Source organism: Schistosoma mansoni, chromosome W (assembly GCF_000237925.1).
Source record: "Schistosoma mansoni strain Puerto Rico chromosome W, complete genome".
NCBI lineage: Eukaryota > Metazoa > Platyhelminthes > Trematoda > Strigeidida > Schistosomatidae > Schistosoma > Schistosoma mansoni.
The window spans coordinates 49,135,839-49,160,860 of record NC_031502.1 but is presented as its reverse complement, the minus strand read 5'-3'; the positions used below and the strand labels follow the sequence as shown (position 1 = coordinate 49,160,860).

The window sequence follows — 25,022 nt, the reverse complement described above, 5'->3', positions numbered from 1 at the left end:
AGCTTCAATTGACTCATGATCTCAACTCTATAAATTACTAAAATCTCCACAAAACCCCTTCTGATAATACTTTCTTGTATTGGTTTTTTGAATCATCCCATTGATGCATAGAACTGCAATTGATCAACCGTGGAGTTTATTACGGAAGACTATTGCTCAAAATGATCAGCTTTACGGACTCTAACTATACATGAGCGCACAATCATCATGCAAAATATGAATGAGCAACATGGTAGTATGGGTACAAGCAATACTAATAAAGTTATGGTCGAAATCTCTTAAAACGGAAATGTTTTGTCTGATAATTTGCGAAATTCCCTCAGAACCCAGATCAGTCATCATTCTAAACTGTTATGAATCAACCTTCGTAAGTGGAGACTATATGGTTGTTTAACAGTTAGTTTCTCAAGGAGATCCTTATCCAAGTGTAAAATATCAGCTGAAGAAAGTTAATACTCAAGAAAAAGCTGACAGTAGTATGCTTTTTAAAGTATATTGATGGAAACAGTACCAAACAATCTGATGAAACCATGCCGTGGCAAGTACTAATTGTGATCTGACGTATACAACTATATCAAATGTCTCATGAGAATAATTGTCATAACCAAAACACCATATTTTTAAAAAAATATGGACATCAACATAATCGCAATCTAATTTGCTGTCTATATTCACCAAGTTTAGATCATTTTGCTGCAGGAAACCAATTTAAGCTTATCGATTAAAATACTGTAGAACACTTTGTAAACTTATACTTTTTGGTAGTACATGAAATATCACTAAAAAAAATCCTCCGTTTATTATAATACATTAACAGTACCGATCGATATCAAGATGATGGGTATCAGGAAAAGAAGAAAACAACTATGGCGAGTTTAAATTTACAATTTTGGTAGAAAATAAAATCTGAATGAAAAGTAGACCACAGTAGAATCAAAGTGTAAGTAATGTAAGAATTCTTAGTTGATGAGGAGTTTATGTATGTGCATACTAAACACAACGTAACTGACTGTATGTACAGAATAGCGATATATTTACAACCACGGGATAATTTATGTACATTTTGTGAACCAATACACATTGGGAAAACTAAACTCATTGTACTACAGTATATAAAGCTAGAATAATTTAAACACAAAAAGAGATAATTATACATTTAGTTAGTGAACCCCATAAAAATATATAAAAATCTATACATGTTCACATGCTGCAAATAGCCTGGATCAATCAAAATAAACAATTGCCAAATTAAATTATAGTACCAGCAAGTGCACGTGCGCGAAGAACAAAAAACTGAGCGGTACCTGGAGGATAGGGATAAATTGTATCTGGTGAATGATTTACGCAAGGAGCAAGATGTCCTTGTGTAAGTGATCCATTTAATACTGAAGACCTGGACGATTGAAAAGTAGATGGATTATTGTGTCGTTGATACAAATCATTATCATTACGATTTTGCGATCCATTAATTAATGGTTGAAATGTATTTACATTTTCATTTGGTCTAACATCATCTGAGTCAGTCAAACCACCAAAAAGAAATAAACAACCATGACCAAAAGCACATGAAAAACCTAAGCATTCAGGTGGTGCGGAATAAAGATCTAGATAATTTTGTTTGACAGGTACCAACCAATCACCTTTAGCTTTATTTTCGGTGAAGTGGATTTTAGTTGCAGAATTATATAAGACATCAGAATGGGAGTATATAATGTTGAGTGTATACAGAGCCAAAGGACGATAAGCACATTCAAGTTTTACATGGTTAGAAGGATACTGGTTATGATTGGATGAACTTTGGTTTGATGGAAACGATCGAGCAAATGATGATGCATTAGCCCCATTAGGAATCAGGTTACGTGATCCAAACAGCCTTCGTTCTTGAATAGCTAAAGCTTCAAGTCTTCGTGCACGTCTGTTATTCGCACGCCTAGATGACGGAAGTTGCAGGATCCCAGTCGATTCACGATCTACAGAAGAAATGTTAGATTATAAACTGTTATGAGAATATAGGCCTGGTTGTTTCAAATGAAAATGATAAAACAAACAGTTGAGTAATATGGATTTTTAATAACCATACAAAAAATTACAACCAAACAATGCGATTCGCGATATTAACTATGAGCTATCTAAAGAGAGTTACATACATTACTTTGAATAGCAGGAACACTGCCATCGAACATATTTAGAAAGTATGCACAATACAAACTTATTATCTTGAATACATAACTAAAGTAACTTATAGGACTGAGTTAAAAAAAAACATCCAGCCCACGCAACCCAAAGTCACATAGTTTCTTTTCTGTTTATCAATTCGAATAAAGAACAAAGATCGTAGTAGAAATAAGTGACTCCATATTATTTTGTAGTGGTCGTTGTTTCTACTTTATTCAAATAACTAAAAGTACCCATCTGAGTTACAAACCTCTATTATTTCAATGAACAATAAAAGCTATCTGTCTAGCGTAAGCGTATATTTTTATTTATGGTAGATTACTTGAGCAGGACGAAACCATTCATTGGCCTCGATTACCACTCTACGCAATATCATTAACCACAGTTTTGATGAAAATTTTGCAAGTAATAAGCCATACGTACTAAATTCACTCGGTAATCTTCGTGAAAAATGTAAATGTGAGTAAGCGGATAGATCAGTTCCATCATAGGTACTGAAGTAAGCGATAGTAAACTTAGATATATTTCAAAAACTGATGTTCTAGGCACTTGTGTGAGCATTACACAACCGGCAAGAATTAATCCTCATAATTCAATCTTCATTTCACTAGGGGCCGAATGATCTAAAAAACTCGCGTTTTTCAATCACTCACGTGTTCAACGAAATCTAGTCATATTTTTGCATGTCCATTATTTTGTATGCCAACATATCATCTAACTAGAAAAAAAACCTATTCTTTTGGGTAACAGTCTTATCTTGTGATATTAGTTTACGTAAATAATTTGATCAGGTGAGCAGCTATCAGTCAGCCACATAGTACTAGTGTTTATCATCTATCGATTAGTATTTTGTTAATTATTTTGACCATAAGGAAACGTCCATATTACTTATCAAATCCTGAAATTCCTACTCCATAACATAGTAAAATCAGTTCTTTATAAGTCCATTTGTTGCAACAAACATTTTTCATGCTTACTGTAGCCACAGTGTACGACGAAATTATAAGATATCTTAAACTAAATTAGTAGAGAGTTGAACAATAACACTAAGATGAGTACTCATTTTAAATATAATCCAGTTCACCTTACATCAAATCTAATATCGCAATCTCAGACCATGCAGTTTGCTGGGATTGTAACAGATAGTAGCTAGAAACTTAACTTTATGGTGGCGGATATTCGTAGTTTTACAACATGACTACTAAGATAAAAATGGAAGAAAATATTTACTTGGTGATTCATGCATATGAAGCATTTCAAAATCAAAATACTCATACCAGTGATATCAGTTGAATGAGAGTGTTTACGCTGCTCCTCATCCTCGTCATTAGCATCATCATCTGACGTACGAGAATCTTGACCTACCGAATTATTTTGAAAAGTTATACTGTTTAACTCGGAGTTCAGTTTCATGCGATTCCAATATCTGCGCTGTTTAGCTGCCTCGTCCAACAATGCTGTAGTAGGTTGACTGATGACAACAACAGTATAGACATTGTGTACAACTGAGTGGTTTGTACCAACGTCGTCACTCGGTACAGAGATAAAATTACTGTCCTTTGCCAACAACTGTGACTTATTCTCTTCGAGATATGGAAGTGAAACTGCGGTTGCATGATAAAAGTCTATCGGTGGGCATCCAGGGATACCCTCGGAACATTGAACTTTGGTCCAGAACCAATTTACTTCAAACCATTCTGAATACAAAAAAGTATGATTCGAAGCATTATACTTTATATTTATTTATTTGAACACAAATATCTATACAAGGGGGCACTGGATATATATGCGCCACACGAAGGATTATACAGTAGTCTGCATACTGGGAAATAATCTTATTTACGAAAAAAATGCAACATTCTTTAAAATATGCCGAGTTTGAATGACTGTAACAAACAGTTTCTAGACGTTATTGTAAGAAAAATATATGAAAGCAATTTCGAAATATAAACATGTATAAAATACTGAATCAAGGGATCCACCAAATAAGGATATGGTACTCATTGTATAATAATCACACAACCCCTTAAGTAGTTTGCGAAAAAAGAATGACAGACAACTATACATACTAAAATAATTATAAATATCCATGAGAGTACATCACAAGAATCATCAGAGATAGTCCAGTAAATATTTTGAAAACATATTCACAAGAGATTCGCATCTACACATTTTCGATGAAATATTCGAAGAAAATTAATTTTAATTCCAACACACTCTATCAAAGTAGACAGACTTTAGTTTGCGCAACGACCATTAATAAACTCATAATTGAATAAATAAGTCCTGGTGCGTTATTAGTAAGGTGATAATTAAATTAACAACATACTCGGTTAGAATTTCACCACACCGTTATCGAAAATGATTAAAAGCTACCAAGCAAACCATGGATTGTTAACACTGAGGTAACTAACCAAATAGCGTGTTGTACATGAGATCTTGAATTGTGGTATGTAGCTAGTAATAAACTTAGTCATCAGGGATTGATCAAAGTATGCTTGAAACCTCGAGAAAATTCATATCCTCAAAGACTGGATTGAAACCAGAGTTTTTTAGAGTTAAATTTAATGAAAGTACCACCAGCCCTGTTGCGGCTGAAAGGTATTGGACAATGTAGATTAAAAAATTGAAGAGGAAATAAGGACCATCGACGCACTCTGGCAATCAGTAAAAACAAACATCTAATTTCGGATGTCTGGATGGATATAATTATGAGTTGTTATATTGAATTGAGAAAGATTTACGTGAAAACCCGATCTAGGTAGTGTTAAAAATATTTAAGCTTTCTTTGAGATTACAGTTAGAAATATGACAGCAATAATAAGACCATGTTTTTAATACTAACAAGATGGATATCAGAATTCCCTTGTTCAATAATTACTTGGTGAGGAAATGATGTATTTGTGCATAATATTACATTTATAAACTGAAACTTAAAAAACTTAGTTGATTCCCATAAAAGTATTAAAGTTGATAGGAAGGTTTACAGAGAATGAGGTTTAACACAAATGAGATCAGTGTATTACGATTTACAATAAAATCGAGTAAACTTTGCAATAACTAACCTTGACCAATATTCGGTGAACAACGAGTAAGTATCCATATATCTCTCGCCGGTCGACCATGATAGTTGGGCGTACTAGAAGTTGATTCAGAATCATTATTTGAATTAGGATTAACTGACATTCCTTGTTGTCGACGCACAGAGTGATCAATGGCCAAAGGTGATTCCAAATTCCCAAATAACAAAAGCATTCTATTTGAATCAAGAGCGCAAGTTGAATGACCACAGCGCCCAGATGGCCAGTCACCCTGACAATTATCGGTTGTATCAGTAAGTGAAATCCAACAACCATTTTCTGGAGATATGACAAATAAGTAGTTAACACACAATCCAAGAGATTGACACATTCCTCCAAATAAAACCAATACACTAGGTTCGCCTACTCCACCTTTAGGGAGAAAACATCCAGATTGCCCGGCAATTGCAGGTGGTGATACAGGACTTAAGTGGTTTACTTCGTATAACGGCACACGTGACCAATGCATTGTCGAAATATTAAAACTATTTAATTCAGTTAACCAATCCATACGGCCCTAGGTAAGTTTTGAAAAGAAATGAATTTCAATTACTACTGTTACCAGAGACTTGGGGTACTCAAGAAGTTTGGACAAAGTATTCTATGGATCTGTACTTTGTTGAACAAGAAAAAAATATTATAACCATTACAGGTGAGTTACTGTACATGTATTGCGCAGGTTCATCAACAATACGTTAATGAATCTAATACTCATTTTGCATAGGACCAAGTATCAAAATGTTACTGCAAGAAATATATATCAAAAAGCAATACTAACAACTGTTTACCCCCATCTCATAAGTTCGTCTAATTTTTATTTAAATATACTCTTTATAATTCCATATTCAAAACTAGTTAAAAGGTTTTCTGTTGAGATTTATGTGCATCCAGTGAGACAGACAAACACGTACTAATATTGGAGCATGAACAGAGTTAAAACATATTTCAACATACGGTCTATGTGTCTTTATGTTTAGAGTTGGTCCTTTCTAGTAACAAATAGCTGTCTCAGCATACCTTCTAATTGTAGATTTAACATCATACATATATGAGATGTGTTCTCTTTGTATCTTCTAGAGTGATGACTTTATATACATTTATCACTAACACTAGCAAAGAGTAGCACGATCTGTCTGCTCTTCTTTGAGATTGTTCTAATAAACAAATTGGGTCAGCAAATGGATTCATCTTGCCGATAAGCAAGTTAGTCCTGCGATAAGTCACGGAACACAATCCACTTCAGTTCTTTTCAGGTACATCTTTACTGAAAGGTGAAGGCACACAACCACATCATTATAGACTGCCAAGTGAAAAAACCTTGTCATCTTGTTAGGGAATTCTTACCGACGTGGCCTAAACTATATGAGCAACCTATCCATATTCCAGTTGTTGTGACTTACGAGAGACCGAAGGACGATTATTTGTATGCAGGTGCACAACTTATTCTTGTAAACTAACTTCTGTGAATGTTAGATGAGCTAATACTATAACAGATTCAGAAAATTACATTCACCAAATTCATGACAGAAAATTGTGGTCAGTTATCAGCTCAGGTGTATGTACTCGGCTTTGAGCCACACTTTTTGCGTTGGAACTAGTGATATTATTCGGCTGCCCGGGTAGGTGGAACATAGTTCAACCAGAAACTTACTAGTTGAGAGCCAAGTATTTTAATCAATAAGCCACCGCTCATAAGAAAAAATGTCTAACGTAATTTTTACCGTATGCTCCGATCCAGCTCTATGAAAGCTTTGACAACCTCCGTACAGATAAAGTAGATTTCCAATAAAACCACCTTTAGCATGTGCTCTTGGCGTTGGTAGCTCACCTGATAAATAAACAATATAGAAGACATTTTGAAACTTTGAATAAAATGATCAAATCATATTGCAGATATAAAACGTATTAAACAGTAGATATTTACATTTTAATCCGATAGTGAATTCAATTAAATCACAGATCCTTTCACAACTTGCAAACAGCTAGAAACACCCATGGGTTGGCAGAATCGGATAACTGAAAATACTTACAACAAACCTATCGAAACGAACGATGCGTTAACTTACTAGTTAGAACAATGACTAGTTACTTACATCGTATCGATAATATGACAAACCACATCATGACATGTTATCACAGCCCATGAAGTCACTGACTGATGATCTGAACCGCCTTTGCAGTTCAGACTTACTAGTTGAGATCAACGAACTAGTCACAATTTACAGTGGATGACTCGATACTGGTTACAATACCGCAATCATATTCGTCATTTATCTTTCTCCAAATCACCACTTATTTACATAAATACATGTATATATGGTCTATTGAGAGGTAATGATAGTCGAAGGTCATTAGAGAACCAATTAACTTGAAAATTCATGTATCAATACGTTGTCTGTTTGTTATTCTAGAGGATTACGAAAAGCTAGTCAGGAAATTAGCTCTTGCTACACAAGGTTTTCATGTAAGTGTAAGGTTTCCAAAGTGAAAAGCCAATATTACAAAGCTGAAAATGGGTGTTCCTAAAAAGGTTGTGAGCGATCTCAAGCAGAGAGCTTATAAGCTCTGTAATCACTTAACCATATCCATAGAACCATTCATCTGGCATAAATTCAGTAATGCAGAAAACAACTTAACTTTCCTCAACTTGAGCAGACGGGTGGATTTATGCTATTTTCCCAGAACCTGGATAGAGTTATTAAATTTAGTTAGATCTCACCCCATCCAATCATAGTGGAGGATGGTGAAAATAGCCTGTACTGATGACATTTGGAGGCTTTATAGCCAGTTAGAAGTGCTTAGATATAAAACAATTTGCCATACAAAAGTAGGAAAATTAACATAGATAAATTCTTGGTATGATTAGTGGATTATTTAATATAGCGAACTGAAAATGGTTAGGGTTGAGGATGATAGAATAATTTACATCATAATGATCGATAGTTACACAAATAACCCTTTGATTTCAATTCTGAACAACATTCAAGTCACCTCTAGAAGTTTCAGTCAGTCAGTCAGCTACAACGTAGGACCAGGTACATTTATGCACCAGTCCAAGTTGCCATACCTCGTAAGCACAACAAGATCAACACTGGATTCATAGAAGTAGTTAATTTAGTGGTGGTAATATGTAAAAAATAGGTTGTATATAAGGATATGGTACAGGAAGAAAGACAGATATGAAGCAATTTTAATCTCAAGGTTTAAGGGAAGATAAAGAGTGTATACACCTACGCCATTGTGATCGATTTTAAGTCATGTTACCTACAATCTCCAACCATTGGTTACGATAGTCACGCGGACCCTAACCAAGTAGTCTGCATCTGCCAACATGGCTCAAACTAGAAGTTAGTGACTTCAAGCTCTGATGCCACGTTTTGGTTTGGCCGCCCCTAACTCTCTTCCAACCATCCCCTACACTAGTCAGCATAGCGCGTCGTGGTAATCGGTGTTCAGGCATACGTAACACGTGGCCTAGCCATCTCAGTCGAGATTCATGACCTCATCAACTGATTTACCATCATTCCCTAATACCTTGTGTCTAACCTCACTATTACTTACCCGGTGATCCCAGCAGATGCGAGCAATATTTCTATTTTATTATTTTATTTTATTTAAACACATACATATTGGTACAAAAGGACACCAGATACATATGCGCCACACAAAATAATGAAAGTAGGAAGAGAAGGGATGAAAAGATAAGGCGGACTGAAATGTACAACCAGAAGACTCAGTTAAGAAAGTTAGAACCACTCTTTATGTAGAAAGTAAAAGAAGGTTGCAGCAGGATCGCCACTGGCTTCTATTCTGGGCCATATCCGATAACGTCTCTAGCCACTGTGTTGCACTATCTCTCGGACCCCATCCAGGGAGTCGTGAAGGACCAACAGAAGCTAGCCCTTTGCAGCTTTCTTTCATGCCACGACACCACGTCATACACTGACCTCCTCTCCTCTTTTTCCAACCAGTCCCAGAGTCGGCAAACAATGCACGACGTGGAAGTCTCTGGGACGACATTCGTAGAACATGTCCAAGCCACCGAAGTCGGTGTTTCAAGATGGTGACACCAATTGAATTATCGTCTCTGCGCCCCATCGGCCACCTAAACGACTCTCTTCTGTGCCTAGACACCCGACCTGTGCATTCAAGTCTCCGACTAATACTACAATATCTGTCGAACGCGCTTTCTGGAGAAGAACTGTTAACTGGTGGTAAAACTCATCCTTGATTGCATCCAGGCTGCAATCTGTCGGGGCATAGGCGGAGATGACGAAAAGACACCGTTTCTCACGCCGGTTTCTTCTCACTTTGATGGAACTTTCTAATCTAACAGCACATAACCGACTGTTAATGGGGATCCAATCGATTAGTGCTGCCTCAGCTCTAGCGCTTAGTGCAACACCAACGCCAGCAAGACCGGACGAAGATGCCACAGAGTCCCCGGATAAGCGCACGTGAAACAAGCTTTTCGAGGCGACAGATGGAGAACGAATTTGTAGTACTTCACTAGAGTCTTGAATACGGGTCTCGGATAGACAGCAAACATCAACAATAAGACTTTCTAAAGACATAGCCAGCCCCATCTGTTGTCCGATCTGCATTAGTGTGCGAACGTTGAAGGAAGCCAGCTTGAACGGCGTACGTAGTTTCAGAAAGACTGCTTCAGTATTCGTAATCGGTGGGAGCATTCACTTTCAACCAGACAGTGACTGGAGATCGTTTAGATAGGACAGAGTTTCCACCATGGGCAAGCTGCTGCATAAGTTGGAAAGGAAGGATACACAATTTGGGGATAAAGGGAGTGAAAAAGCGACGTAGTAAATAATAGTAATAATAATAATAATAGTAATAATAATAATAATAATAATGCAAATTGTCTTTCTTCTATTAGGAACGAGAACAGTGTAGTTAGTGTAGTGCGTCATTTCATGTCATTTGTGTGTGGGCTGTGATACTGCCCGGGTGCCCAAACCGAAGCAGGGCAATATTTCGAAGACATCTGTGGTCAAATACTAGTAACTTACGAGTATCTTCTACTCTTAATGGCCATATTTCACATCCGTAAAGTAGAACAGAACGAACTGCTGAGCAGTATACTCGTCCCTTAATTGATCGACGGATATCTCGTCTTCGCCATAGGTGACGTAAGTTGGCAAAAGCCAAACGAGCTTTTTAAATCCGTGCAGAGATTTCGTCAGACACCAACACATTAGGGCTAATCAGACTTCCAAGATAAGTGAAGTTGTCGACGCGCTCGACTACTTCGCTCCCTATCCTTAGTTCAGGTGTTGACGCAGGCCAGTCCTGGAGTAACAATTTACATTTAGATGGGGAGAAACGCATCCCAAACATCCTGGCATTATTACTCAGTTCTAACAGAAGACTGAATTTTTTCAGCGTATTCACCAAACAGGACTATGTCATCTGCGTATTCTAAGTCGCTTAGTGGACCCCCTGGTAGATCAATTCCTGAAAATTCAGTCGAAGAGAGTGTTATTTTCAGCAACAGGTCTATAATGAAGTTAAACAAAAATGGGGATAATGGACAACCTTGCCGGACAACACTTGAGGTTGTAAAACCATATGACAGTTCGCCATAAGCTCTCACTCGACTGGAGCCTTCACAAGGTTTATGTACTTCTGAGGTACATCTTTCAATGACAGACACTGCCATAGAACCTCTCGGTCTACAGAGTCAAATGCTGCTTTCAAGTCAAGAAAAACTATCATTGTCGGACGCCGATAAGCGTGTCTGTGCTCTAAAACTTGACGAATGGTGAATATGTGGTCGATACAGCCACGACCAGGTCTGAAGCCAGCCTGATTTTCTCGTGTTTGCAGTTCACGAGTCTTAGTTAGGCGCCCGATAATTATTGAGGCTAGTATTTTAGATGCTATGTTAGTCAGACTAATCCCTCTATGGTTATCGCAGGATGATTTTGGCCCCTTCTTATATATTGGGACAATAAGTGATTGTGACCAGTCGGATGGGATTACGTCCAACTCCCAGATTTTAGCCAGAATATTGGTCAACCTAATCGCTAAAATTGGACCACCATATTTAAAGACCTCTGGAGCCAATCCATCAGGACCAGCTGCTTTTCCTCGTTTCAGGTTAGTTATAGCCTTTTAAACTTCAGGTAGGGTCGGGGGGCCTACTTCAATGTTCCATTCAGACTATCTGCGAATAGTGGGTAGTTGTACAGTAGCTGAAGGTCAGCTGAACTGCTCCTTAAAGTGTTCAGCCCATCGTTCTAAACGTCTGGGCTGAGAGCAGATAAGGGTTCCGTCTTTTACCGAGATCGTCTCACTTACACTTGACTTATTAATTCCAGTTTCTTTTATTAGTCTGAATAGTTGCCTGGTGTTGCCTACAGCCGCTGCCCTTTCCATCTCTTTTGCTTTCGTTGCCCACCACTGCTCACGATCGTTCCTTAGATTTTTAGTTAACCTAGATCTAATTTGTTTACGCTCTTCGTCGTGTTCAGAGCCTGATGGGATGAGTTTACGCGAATCCATCAGTGAAATAGACTTGGAAGAAATCCACTGGTTTTTTGGAACCATATGGTTTAAATTACTAATAGATGTGACTGCTGTTTCCACAGCTGTTCGTATGTCTTTCCAAGCAGCATCTGGGTCAGCCCCGTTTACAGAACTGCCTAGATGTGAACTCAGTTGTTCCTGGAATTTACATTTGGCTTTCTCGTGCTCCGGTTCAATCCTAATGGGTCTTTTTAGTGTAGTTTTCCTGCGTCCAGTGAGGCGCAGACAAATGCATGCTCGTATTAAAGCGTGATCAGAGTCTAAACAAGTATTCCAATACGAGCGACAGTCTTCTATCGAGCCTCTCCAACGACGACTGATGGAAGTTTACAAATCATGTTGAAGTATAACGTGCATTTTGTCCCTGTTAGCCTTCAAATGCCTTAGTATAGTCGAGGGTGGAGGAAGTCGGCTCTCCTCGAAACGCCCTCACCACTACCAAAATCGAGAGGACGAAAAGTGAATTTCCGAAGCTTCGGCTGGGTTGGTGGACACGGACGGCTCATCTAAGGGAGTTGGAAAACCCTGATTCCAAGCCAATGGTGCACATGGGCTCCAGGATCCTGAGGGAACAAATGGCGTATAAACCTATTGTGGGTCACCAGCTACCATGGGACTACACCTGTTAACGTTGCTCCACTGTCTTGTGGATTAGACCTCCAGGTTAAAAGCTCGGGGAGTGGCCCCCTAAGAAAACCACCTGCTTTGGTCTGAGAGCTTGAGCAGTATCCCAGCCCTCACATATGTCGAACGACAAAGTGTGGTGTATACGTATCTGGTGCTTCCTTGTACCAATGTTTATGTGTATAAATAAATAGCATTTTATTAATTTTCCACGAAAAACCAAACACTTTCCCATCTTTATTTCGATAGTTATTTAAGTTCGCCCATGCTTTTAATTGCACGATGTTTATCGCGCTTAAGCATCTTGGTAGATATACCTAACTATCCCCTGTCCTAAGATACAAGCTATTCGTCATCGAGAGCTCAATCTTGAACAGTATAGCTTACACCGTAGAGAACAGGAACAGTTCGCTTTACGAGTACATTGAAATAATGATGATTTTCACCCCCGCAGTATCAAGTTTAAAATCAGGACATACATCTTGAACTACATACCAGTTGACTATTACCAGTCTTGTTTGGTTGAACAGCACGACAACACTGGAATGCAGATCATTGCTTATTTGCGCTCTCCAAGCTCCCGAATGCATTTTCCAGGAAGAATTTCACTGAAGAATATTTAATATCCAGAAAGACAACCCGAAAGATTACTTTGACATCTATAAAGTGTTGAAGACGTGATGAGGACAGAACTCGCCGAGTAATTCTTGGGATCCGCAACGGCGCTACTGACTTTGGTTAGTAACTCCCGGAAGTTATGAAGTCATTAAACTTCGAAATGGTGACTCAAAATCGGTTAGACTATAGTTTATGGACGACCTGTAAGCGACGCCAAAGTGGCCTTGAGAATATCCACCTGCTGATTAGGGTTAAATGAGGGTTTTAAACCTGTGTGAAAGATAAGGATTGTGATTTACAGCTGATGGTTAGAAATAGGGAGTAGATCTAGGAGTTTCATCACGAACTGGCATCAGCTAAGATGCCAAGACGCTACTTAGCCGAATGGATAAAGAATTTCGCGCCGACATCCAAGCTCTGTTATCGCAACTCTGATTGGTTCGTCCACAAATGACACTCTCGCCCCAAAATCTAATACTAAGTGGAATCCGTACACGATGTGTGAAAAAAAGTAACCACTTCACTGGAAAAATATATCACTTGGCAGCACCAAAGTCTGAGTAGAAATTAAACTGACCTTTACCAATCAGACGCTGCCAGCTGAAGGTGCATAAATCATATGTCCATAAATCATTGAAGGCTGTTAGTTCCTTTGTAGCACCACCAAAGACATACAGTAACTGCTCTTTCAATAGGATAGCTGCTCCAAACCTCTTGGATGGGGATGTGTGTTTGAAGCGTTCTGTACAAGTAGTTTGTTGTGGAGATACCCATTGCAATGGCCTCTGCATTTTAAATGCAGATAGACTAAGACTTTCACGCAGCTTGAAGACGCTCTGACCAACCTCTCTCCATCGTCTGCAGACATTGAGTACTGTGAGTAAATCAGTACAAGGGGAAAGTAACATAAAAATACATTGCAGTAATTCAACAGGTAGATCGCTGAACATTTGTAACGCTACATTTGGAAAACGATAATGAACCAAAACTTCAAGGGCAAATACTGGGCAATGTTCAACAACCTTCGAATATGTAGCAGCAAAAAATTTCTTCTCATAAATATCTCGAAATCATTTGATTATCAGGCTGATCATGTTAGTTGTACTTAACGTTTCACCAGCTGAAGGCACTTGAAAAAGCACCCCCGCCGAATGATGTAACTCGTCATGAAACGCACCTCGACTAATAACTAATCAGCTTAAAAGTCACAAATCACGTTATCTAATCATATGGCGGAACGAAACTTTCCGGACAATTATTATCTTCAGCTTATCTAACTTACTTTCGGATAACTTCCTTTGAAAAGACTGTGATGCTAACGTTGCTAAACCAATTCATATCTGAATCTTATTCAAACTACTAACTTTGTCAAGATTAAACAGGAAACTGACTGTTCTTCCGAGACGTGCATTAAGTAAGGCAATGTAGTATTGATGTGTATCTCTGCCTGTAGCTCTTCAAGAGCTACTCCTGGTCCCAATCCGAGGTAAAGGTAGAGGCTTGAGCATAGAGTCACCAACCCCATCCTGTAGAAAATAATCTTGCTAAAAAAAACGCCAACCATAATTAACAAATTAAACCGTTTAAACTCTGACCTGGGAGTCCAAGGAATAAGTATAACACCTCAAGATGAAAGACGAGATTCTTCCGAAGTCATAAGGCCGATGCCCCTTCTAACAACCAGAGCAACACTCTTTATAGGTACATGGAACGTCCGGACAATGTGGGAGACAGGGAAGACCAGCCAAATAGCGACGGAAATAAGGAGATACAACTTGGCAGTACTCGGAATTAGCGAAACTCATTGGACCCAAGATGGATAGCAAGGCTAAATACGGGAGAGATGCTTCTGCATTCCGGTGACAAAGAGGAAAATGCTCCTCACACTTAGGAATTTGCTCTGATGCTGTCCAATAAAGCACGAAAATCGCTTACAGGATAAAAGTGTAATGGTTTCAGAAGCACTGAAACATTCTTCAGAACATAGAAGATCACACTGGATGTTATCTAATGTTATGTACCTAACAATCGTAGCAACGATAACGATAAGTTCCACGAGAGACTGTAACCAATCATAGAGAAGTGCCCATGAAAGGACCTGATAATCCCAATAGGAGACATAAATGCTAAAGTCAGAATAGACAACACCGGGTATGAATACATCATGAGACGACATGGACTGACTAGAAGAAAAGAACGAGAGTGGCGACAGATTTGCACGTTTATGGGCATTCAACAAATGGGTCAAAGGCGGCACAATATTTCCCCACAAACTCATACGCAAAGCTACGTGGATCTCACAGAATCACACTACAAAGAACCAGATCAATCGTATTTGCATCAGTAAAATATTGCGAAGGACGATGGAAGACGTGAGAACTATAAGAGAAACTGAAATACCTTCAGATCACCAACCATTTGTGTTCAAAATGATTCAGAAGCTGAAAAACAACTAGGCAACTGGAGAAACAGAAGTAGAAAGGTTGAATACGGCCTTCCTACAAGATACCAGCTAACTCAACGGATTCAAGATAACTCTCGACAACAGGTTCCGAACCTTACAGGATCTACTAGTAGAAGAAGAAACCGCATTGGAGGACAACTGGAAATTGTTCAAAGAAGCATTAACTTCAACGTGTCAGGAGGTTCTGGGCCGCAGCAAGCATCATCATAAAGAATGAATCTCTATCAAAACCCTAGACACTATTCAATAAAGGAAGAATAAGAAGACAGCAATAAAAAAACAGTCAAACACGAGCAGAGAAAGTCAAGACACAGGCTGAACATACAGAAGTAAACATGCGAGTGAAGAGGAGCATTAGAGCTGACAAGGAGGAGTACGTGGTACAGCTAGCGACAACAGCGGAAAAAGCTTCAAGGGAACGACATATGAGACAATTCTGTGACAACTTAAAACTAGAAGGGAAATATGGTATGGAAGATGGCTGACAGACGCATTCCAACTGAGGACAGGAGTCAGACAAGGCTATTCGCTCTTCTCCTTTCTCTTTCTTCTGGCGGTCGACTGGATTATGAAGACCGCGACATCTGAGGAGAAGCACGGAATACAATGGATAGGTTGCATACAACCAGACGTTTGACACTTCGTAGATCACCTAGCTCTTCGATCTCACACACTGAAACATGTATAGGTGACGTCAGCCAGTGAACCACCAGCGTCAGTAGACCTCAACATACACAAGTGAAATGCAAGATCTTGAAATACAACACAGAGGGCACCAACCCAATCATACTTTATGGAGAAACACTAAGACATGTGGAAGCATCATTGACCAACATGGCGGATCTGAAGCAGGCGTAAAGACAATGACTGACGAAGTAAGGGCAGCATTCCTACAGTTGACGAACACATGGAACTCAAAACAACTGTCAACCAACACCAAATTCATAATCTTCAACACGAACGTCAAGACAGTCTTATTTTGCGTAGCTCAAACGTGGAAAACTACTACAACCGCCACCAAAAAATTGCGAGTATTTGTAAACAATTATCTTCTTAAGATGCTGAAAGTCCGTTGACCGAAAACCATCAGCCACAGCCTACTATGTTAGAGGACAAACCAACTTCCATATGAGGAGGAAATTAGGAAAAGATTTTGGAAGTGGATAGGACTTATATTACGTAAATCATCAAACTACATCACGAGGCAAGCGCTAACTTGGAATCCTAATTAGAAATGGAAAAGAAGAAGACCGAAAAACACACTGCACCGAGAATTGGAAGCATACGTGGAAAAGATGAATGGCAACTGGAAAGGATTGCTCAGGACAGAGTTGGACAGAGAATACTGGTGATCAGCCTATGTCCCTTCATGAGGGGTAACAGGCGTGCGTGAGTAAGTTTCGATGTATGTGAAATAACAATCTTCATGTTAATTTATTGAAAATCTGGACAAATGGATGTGAAAAGTAAGGATGACTAGGAGGTGGCATCTAGGACATGTTTTCGCAATACTGCTGAACCTCAGACGCATTTCAAACTTTCTTTTAGTAAAACTGGTAGAAGTCACCATTCATACCTACCCAATAGTATTTATCAAAAAAATACTCTCAGAATACTAACCTACGACGAAACTCATTACTCGTAGCCTCCTGAAAACCATTTTGCGTTTGACCATTATGTGAAACCCTATCGGTGTCATTTAGTACATAATCACAGACATGATCTAATAGAATAATGAGGGTTACGCTGGATATAACGTAGTGGCCACATACTCTCTTAACTCCTATGCACCCCAGTTTTCAATTTCTATTATTCTAAAATTATTCAGATCATTTTATTGATGTGTGGTGGCAAGTGGCTCAACAAGACAAACAGCTTTATAGACGCGGATCATACTTTTACTTATTTTCCCCACGAAACGGTCATCCGGGTTTGTCTTGTCTATATTATCTTCATGTGAATTCAAATACTTCTTTTCAGTTTATCAACTCTGAACTCACTTCAAAATAGTTATATGATGAGTAAGGTTGACATACCTTATGACAACTGTGCTGGATGGAGAGTGTATGAGCGTCACCGTAAGTAAGCCACTCATGTAAATCAGCGTAATACTTGTGATTTATCGATATACTTCACCTGGCCTTCGACATCAGAGTTCTCCTAATCGTTCATTCTTACTCTCTATAACAAGTCGGAGAAGTTTCAAGAAGTATCCAATGTAAATAAATTGCATCGGAGGTCATGATAGAGAAAGATATTTTTTCAAAATTTACTTACATTTGAGCTACACGTTACATTTAGGTCACGTTTGACAACGAATGAGGATTGTTTGTATGGGTAGACTGAAGAAGGATATTCATAATCATAGAACATAATGCTCCCGTATTACTTGACTAATTCATAGTGCTATAAACGTCTACTTGGGTCAGTTTCACAGTTGTTGGTGGTAAGTGCTTCATCACAAGATATGCAGACAACTCAAATAATTGTTTGACTAGGTTGAACAAGAGGAAATATTTTAAATGTTCTCTCAATAATGCTGGTAAGTAAGTAGCTATAGAACTGACCGAGGCTTTAGTAATTTCGGACGATTTTTCACAAGCAGCCTAATATGTAGAGCTAGCTGTCTACAAAGTAATGGTTAGCCATACAAACAAAGTGGCTAGATCACTGGTGAGGGTTTCGGTGCAGTAGGGTTCAACACGTTATTATTCGAGTCTTGTTTTACAAATAGTTAACAAGATAACTTAGGGAATCAAGGATGCTTCAATGGAAAGCTAAACTTGTATTATCAGCAACCTAGTCGTGGTGCACCAAAACTAATGTGGAAAGAGGAGGTGCCTATATTGCTCAGGCCGCCGTAGTTTGGGTCCTATAAGGGCTTGAGAGGGGCGCCCTTGGATTAGTATTTTCTATACGACGATGGAACTCGGCAACTGGAAATAAGCTAAGTGAAGGTCAAGTGAGAAAAAATTGCAGGAGATAGTTTGTGACAGAAAATAGTGTATAGAATGAAGCGAAAAAACAAGGAGATGAATTTATGGTCGATAACCTATAGAGTTTCGCCTATATTGAGTAAATGGTCTGCAGCAATATGTGAGTCTGTGTTGCATTGTGACTACACCTACTTGTCGTTGATATTTCGACAGACATATTACGCGAAAGCACTTGCGTGCTGCCAGTGCTTGTTCAAGAACATAGATGGATGATTATAATTTTAGTCAATTAGTTATTTTTACCAACTGAGCTAGTCAGTTAAGTTCCAATACTAATCAATGTTGGGATAAAACGGCAAATGCTCACAGTGATTGACAAACTTATGAGATGAAGACAAATAAAAAAAATTAAGTACAGAACCTAATAACAAAAATAATGATGACAACATGCCGCATTATTTAAAGTCTTGCTTACCACTGTAGATCTTCAACGTAGGTGATCAATGTCGAATGACTGGATACCTACTCGAGTTGGACGTGAATGGTGTAACTGACTAGCTGACGTTCAAGTCACACTTCATGTTTATTACTTAATATGAACTATCCTTCCGTCGCATGCAGGTACTACGGCTACTCAGGTCACAGTACAACACAATGTTATGTCTGAAAAGCATCAAATTCGTTTCTAACAACATTCCGGAGCAAACACAATCATCTTTGTGAATGTTTGTGGTACGTGGACGGGACAACTGGCTTCAGAGGATAAGGAATATCCGAAGCCAGTACTGATCCAGTCGTCAAATGTGTCAAAGAACAGAGAGATCATGAAATCATTGCAACTGACTTGAAGACAATGAAGGTACAATTGTCTACAAGTGAAAATGTACTGTTATGTTTTCAGGCTGTTACTCGCGACTGCAAGTTTTCAGTTTCCTGAAACGAGATGAACTTATAAAATTTTCTAAGACGGACTCATAACTAGAATATAACTTAGTAGCTACTACCAGATCGCTCTGCATGAAAAACATTCAGGAGTTTTTGACATGACTTACAATAACAACAACAGGAAGTGGGCATGCTGTTTGATAACTTTTATTGTGCAGATATTCTTTGTTTTGGTCAGTGATAACCGATAACTTCAACCACAGTCGTTCGATTCTCTTTGCATGGACGTGGGCAGAATAGAGATTAGATGAACGCCGGTTATTATACTGGCTTACGGAAATTTTATGTCTAGAATGTGTCTTTTTGCTACACTGTGTACAAACTGACCACTCAAACGACAGAATCCTCCGAATTGTAAGTTAGAAGATAGAAAAGAAGTTAAAAGGAATCTTACTTCCAACAGTGTTAAATATGATACAAAACACAAGGGTATTTATAGTTTTTATCAAAAACCAAAACGTCATCACAGTCCTCCAAGTTGCATGCATCGGCCTTTAGCATTTGTTCAATCGGGAAGCTACACGTCGAGATTCAGGAATGTATATCCAAAAGATGATTGGATGAAATGTATTCGGCTCTTTCTACGCTTCCATGAGTTGACCGGGAGCCGTTCATACAGGAAACAATGTGCGACACGCCAAGGACAGAGATATTCATCGTGGGTTGTACCTAGGCTGAGATTGCCGCAGCCCAAACCACCCATGGACAAGCCAACATAATCATTTTCTGCTCTCTTGTTTGTCGTGCTTCCAATAAAAAGGTAAGTGGATTCAGGTTGATAACATTGAAATTGGATAGCAATAGTATTTAAACAACCTACCTTTGTTACTTAGTGAAGGCGGAGACTTTTGGACGGAAACGCTGACAATCTTTGTCACTTAGATTTAACCAGTACTTTAAAATCATCAATCACAGAAAGCGAGGATTGGGACAGTATCTTTCGAGGAAAGGATCATCACTTATTATCAGCGAATCCAAAATGACTGCGTAAGAAATACACTTCGTCAATTCACGAACAACAGATTATCAATTTCTTTTTCACATGTATGCTTATGCAGCCACGTACACAGTACTGAGATTGTTCTTAGTAATTTCCTGAGTCATCCTTTAATCCTATTTGATATTGTGTTATATTGTGTTTACATTTATTAGCTTATCTGTTCTTATTGTCCTTATTTATTGATTACAATGTGTAATTAATCTGTTGATTAATTGCATCAATATGGAACGTAAACCGGTATTGTTCGCCATACGTAAACACGGGGGTTCCGCGTAAAGGAGATGAATAAACGAAGTATGTTAGTTGACGGATGCTACGTTAATAACAGTTAGTTTATCCAAGAAACTCACTGATTTCATGATGTTTACAAAAACAAATGACTGACCGCAGTACATACACATATGTAAATATGGGGATAAATAGGCGTACGAGCAATAAATATATTCCTCTCCCATGCGTACATTGCTCTCCAATATTTCCTCCTGTTTACAGAAATTATCGACCACGCTTATTGGCCGACATTTTACTGCTGGCAAGACCTCAGCTAAACATGACTTGAGCCATCAGTCTCAAATCGCGATTTTCACAATGGTGGTCAGTTCCAAACTATCCTTTTCTTGTGTCGGTGAGTGGAAATTCATTCACGTGTAGAGGTGACAAGTTCCACCTATTGATGATTCGAAAAGAAACTTGATAGACAGCTGACAAGCAACTTATTATGGGCTTGAGACCTTTTTTAAGCTGTCCTTGTACATCTTCTGTTTTAACAGATAAGGTAAACGATGGCATGCCCAGAGCAAATTTATGATTAAGTAATTGTGGTCAAATCATCTTTGTTCTTTCTGCATACCAGTTTCTTGACATGTGGCAGCCTTGCTGTTCTGGGAATCTAATCCGTTTCAGTTCTTTGAACTTTTCCCAACAGGTAACTCCAGTTTAAGACAACCTAACGACATAAAGAAAATTAAAAAGGTTTAGGCATCGACATAGCTGATAGCTCTATGACATATACTTACTTACTTCTGTTACTCCTCGTGGAGGAGCAAAGGCCGCCCACCAGCATTCTCCATTCAACCCTGTTTCGGGCAAACCTTTCCAGTTCTTTCCAGTTAACATTCATCCTTTTCATATCTGCTTCTATTTCCCGGAGTAATGTGTTCTTTGGCCTTCCTCTTTTTCGCTTCCCTTCAGGATTCCAGGTTAGGGCTTGCCTCGTGATGCAGTTTGTTGATTTCCTTAATGTATGTTCTATCCACTTATTATTATTATTATTCACAAACATCTTGTGGGTACATAAGTGTTGTGAAGAAGCCATTTCGGGTTTCTTGAAGAATGCAATAATACGCAAGTTTCAATAATGTTAGCATTACATTTGCCATGTTTGAGAAAGGAAGGAAAAGGAAAATAAAATATTAATAATAGAATAGTAATAATAAATCAGGTTCTGTGTAATTGGCAAGAATTTTGAATTGATTTTGAAGAATGAAAGGAAGAAACTAAGGAAATAGAAATAAAGGCGACGCGGATTACGTTAATATCTTAACACAGAACAAGAATCAATAACTATGTATGTATCGCAAAATGAGTAATAAAAATAAAATAAAACAAAATAAATTAATAAGTAAATAACTTGCGGTAAGATTTGACGTTAGAATAAGTGTATGTGCTTGCAGTCATAGTTTGGAGTGATGCTATGGAAGTCTCAATTAAGTGCAAAAGATAATCAATATGTATGAGGTGTATATTCATAGTGAAGATAAAACGAGTCTAAGAAGTTGAATTCAGCGTAACACAAGTTACTGTCTTAAAAAATTCGTAATCTTAAGAATAATATTTATTTAGAAGGAAAAAAAAGAGAGAAAAGAAATGAACACATAGTGAAAGGGTCCAACCATGATCATAATAGTGTAATGGATATAGACTTTTGAGATAAAAGAATAATTTGAAAAATAATGATAATAACAATAATGGTAACAATAATAATAAAACTTTAGTGCACTCGGATAAATATATGTAGATTTATGTAACAGAATACAGAGTGAAAACCGAGTATTATATAAACATTAGTGCAATAATAATCATCGATTCATATAAACACCATATCCTCCACAGCTCAAATTGGAGTGTTAGTGTCTGTAATCGATTGTACGTCTACTACTTAAGTTCATCTTACATCTGCCCTGAAAGTGTATTGAATGTAGACTCTGTATTATCTAGAATGTACTCGTTAGTATTACAATTAACAACCGAAATTGGAACAGACTCACATGATTCCTGGAATTGCATGCAATCATCATGTCGGTTGTGTAGTGAAACCACTGATATTTAGAATTTGCATCATAGACTTTCCAACACTATCCTCCCCCACGAAATAATGTTGGGTCCTTACGTCGCAATGTTATAACCAATTTGACGTTCCCAATTTGCATTATCTCCTCTAATCTCACGCTTCGATTACTGTATGTGAGTATTTGGGGATACACACTGATATATAATTTGAGGTATTCCATCATGTAACTTTGACTTGAATAAAAATTATGATACATATTCTTTTTGTTTTTTCATATTAAAACACACAGATATATATGCATTGATGTGTGTAATTAAAACATGTGATTCATCTAGGCTTGATTCACCTGCGAAACAATCAAATGGAAAACATGCATCTGCCCCATACTCATTAGGATAATCTTGGACTTGATTCAGATTTTCTGTCTGTGCAAACTCCATATCTGAGCAAACTGGTTCTCTGATTGCTTCAGGAAAACTCACCATTCCCTCTGATTCCTCATACCACTGACTAGGGATTCTACTCAACACACATTGGTTCGGAGAATATTCAACATGTGATATAGTAACACCAGAAATGTGACTAGAATTTGACTCATTCGGGACATATTTGTCACATTCATTAGGAATATCATTAGAAATAAATTCATTGTGAGGACCACTGACACTTAATATGATACCAGAATTTGATTTTTCTGAAATACTTACCTCAAATAGATTGACAGTTTTATTAAAGAATAATGGATCATTAAAAAAAATCAGAATCTACCAAAACTGAATCTGGTTTTTGATCATGATTTGACTCATCCATCATTTTATTCTCAGAGTTGTAAGAAATTTCATCAGAAATATGTGAATCGTTATGACAAACCACATCTGGTACAATAACATGAGAAATCCTATAAGTTGGTTGATTGGAAACTTTTGTCTCACAGTGATTCTGGGTTTCATTCCACTCTGGACTGCCATGTGACTCTATAACGCTTCTAGAAGTCTTGGATAAAGACGAGTGATCATTAGAAACATCCACCTTAGTATTAGTTTCAGCGAAATGTACCATGGTATTACAAACTAACTGAATGTGCCCAGTTTTACCACATTTAAAGCAATTAGAATTACGAAATACACATAAATTACACGGGTGAAACTTGCACAGAACAAGCATTTACCAAACTTGTGTTCATCTTCGTGAACTGTTTCACAATTTAATGAATTGTTATTTGAATAACCTTGATTACGTATTGGACTGTGACTACGTAGTAATGTAGTGGAATTCCTGATGTTCTGACGAGTCATTTCATTAAATTTTTCTCCTTTACCACATTCGAAATTTGTATACTTTACATGGTCCAGCAGTAGTTGCTTTAGAGTTGCATAAGCGAGTGAAATCGGTTTGTCTGGAAATGCCAAAGTCCTTATTAAGCTGTATGCTTCTTTTCCAATGAATGTAAGGAAATGGGCCACAATAATAAAATCCCCAGTATCTTCCTTGGTCATAGTTCAGATTTCGAACCTCTCCATGTAATCCTGAATTTACATTCAACAGTTCCATCACAGGCTCCATTGCGAGGCCAATGTTATAATCAGAAGTATTTGAATTATAGTATGAACTAGTAATCCCAGAAATAACGCTGTGTGGTCACCCCTACCTAGTGGTCTCACTTAACTGTCAGCCCTGGGACAATAGAGAAGGTTTTACCAATATGTTTCACTCAAGGAAACGACTTTCGGAATCCATACTTGAGTTAACACAATGTATTCAATTTTCCGCGGCAAGAACTATTGGTTTACGTAAATTTTCATCACAATTTTCAACAACATTTACAAACTGTGTGTCCAAGCCACTTACCTCGTTCGTAAATGATAAGCATGACCATCAGCAACTAGAACCATATGAAATTTCCAAGATATTGCATTGCTCAATAAACATGAATTTTTATTACCACTGTCTCCTTTCGTTAACTACATAATAACTCATTAGAGATTTCCTAAACTTCATCTTTTCCGTATGAGCTAATGTGGTGTTTGCATGAACTAAGGATTCCTTCGTACTTAATGAATGCCTGATTTTTAATTCCGAGTACAATACGTTCGTTTGTGCTTACCTAAATCTGTTTGGTTTAAGTTGCGCTATTTCGGGGACTTCCTAGTTCGTATAATACTTTGAATACTTCTAATCAGCACAGCTAACTATCTTTTTTGATACATTCTACAGAAAAATTCATTTAAATATGAATGAAACTATGAAAACTTGAAAGTACGGACATACCCAAGTTGAAATTTGGTTCAGAGTTTATCATTTAAAAAATGATTATAAGCTATCAGTATCAACTTGTAGGACAAAT

The 25,022-nt window shown here is 37.9% G+C and overlaps 2 protein-coding genes across 2 annotated transcripts; both read right to left on the bottom strand.

Moving 5' to 3' along the window:
* Positions 1–844: 844 nt before the first annotated feature.
* Smp_014060 (hypothetical protein) lies at positions 845–1,156 on the bottom strand (the record flags this gene model as incomplete). Its single annotated transcript, XM_018789995.1, has 1 exon — positions 845–1,156. One exon carries the CDS (start codon positions 1,154–1,156, stop codon positions 845–847), a length of 312 nt encoding a protein of 103 aa, XP_018655383.1.
* A 92-nt stretch (positions 1,157–1,248) lies between these two features.
* Positions 1,249–24,570, bottom strand: Smp_014050 (putative f-box protein; the record flags this gene model as incomplete). Its single annotated transcript, XM_018789994.1, has 7 exons — positions 1,249–1,970; positions 3,453–3,872; positions 5,241–5,772; positions 6,977–7,083; positions 13,621–14,065; positions 19,496–19,658; positions 24,527–24,570. The coding sequence occupies 7 exons, from the start codon at positions 24,568–24,570 to the stop codon at positions 1,249–1,251; spliced, it is 2,433 nt and encodes an 810-aa protein (XP_018655382.1).
* Positions 24,571–25,022: the final 452 nt, after the last annotated feature.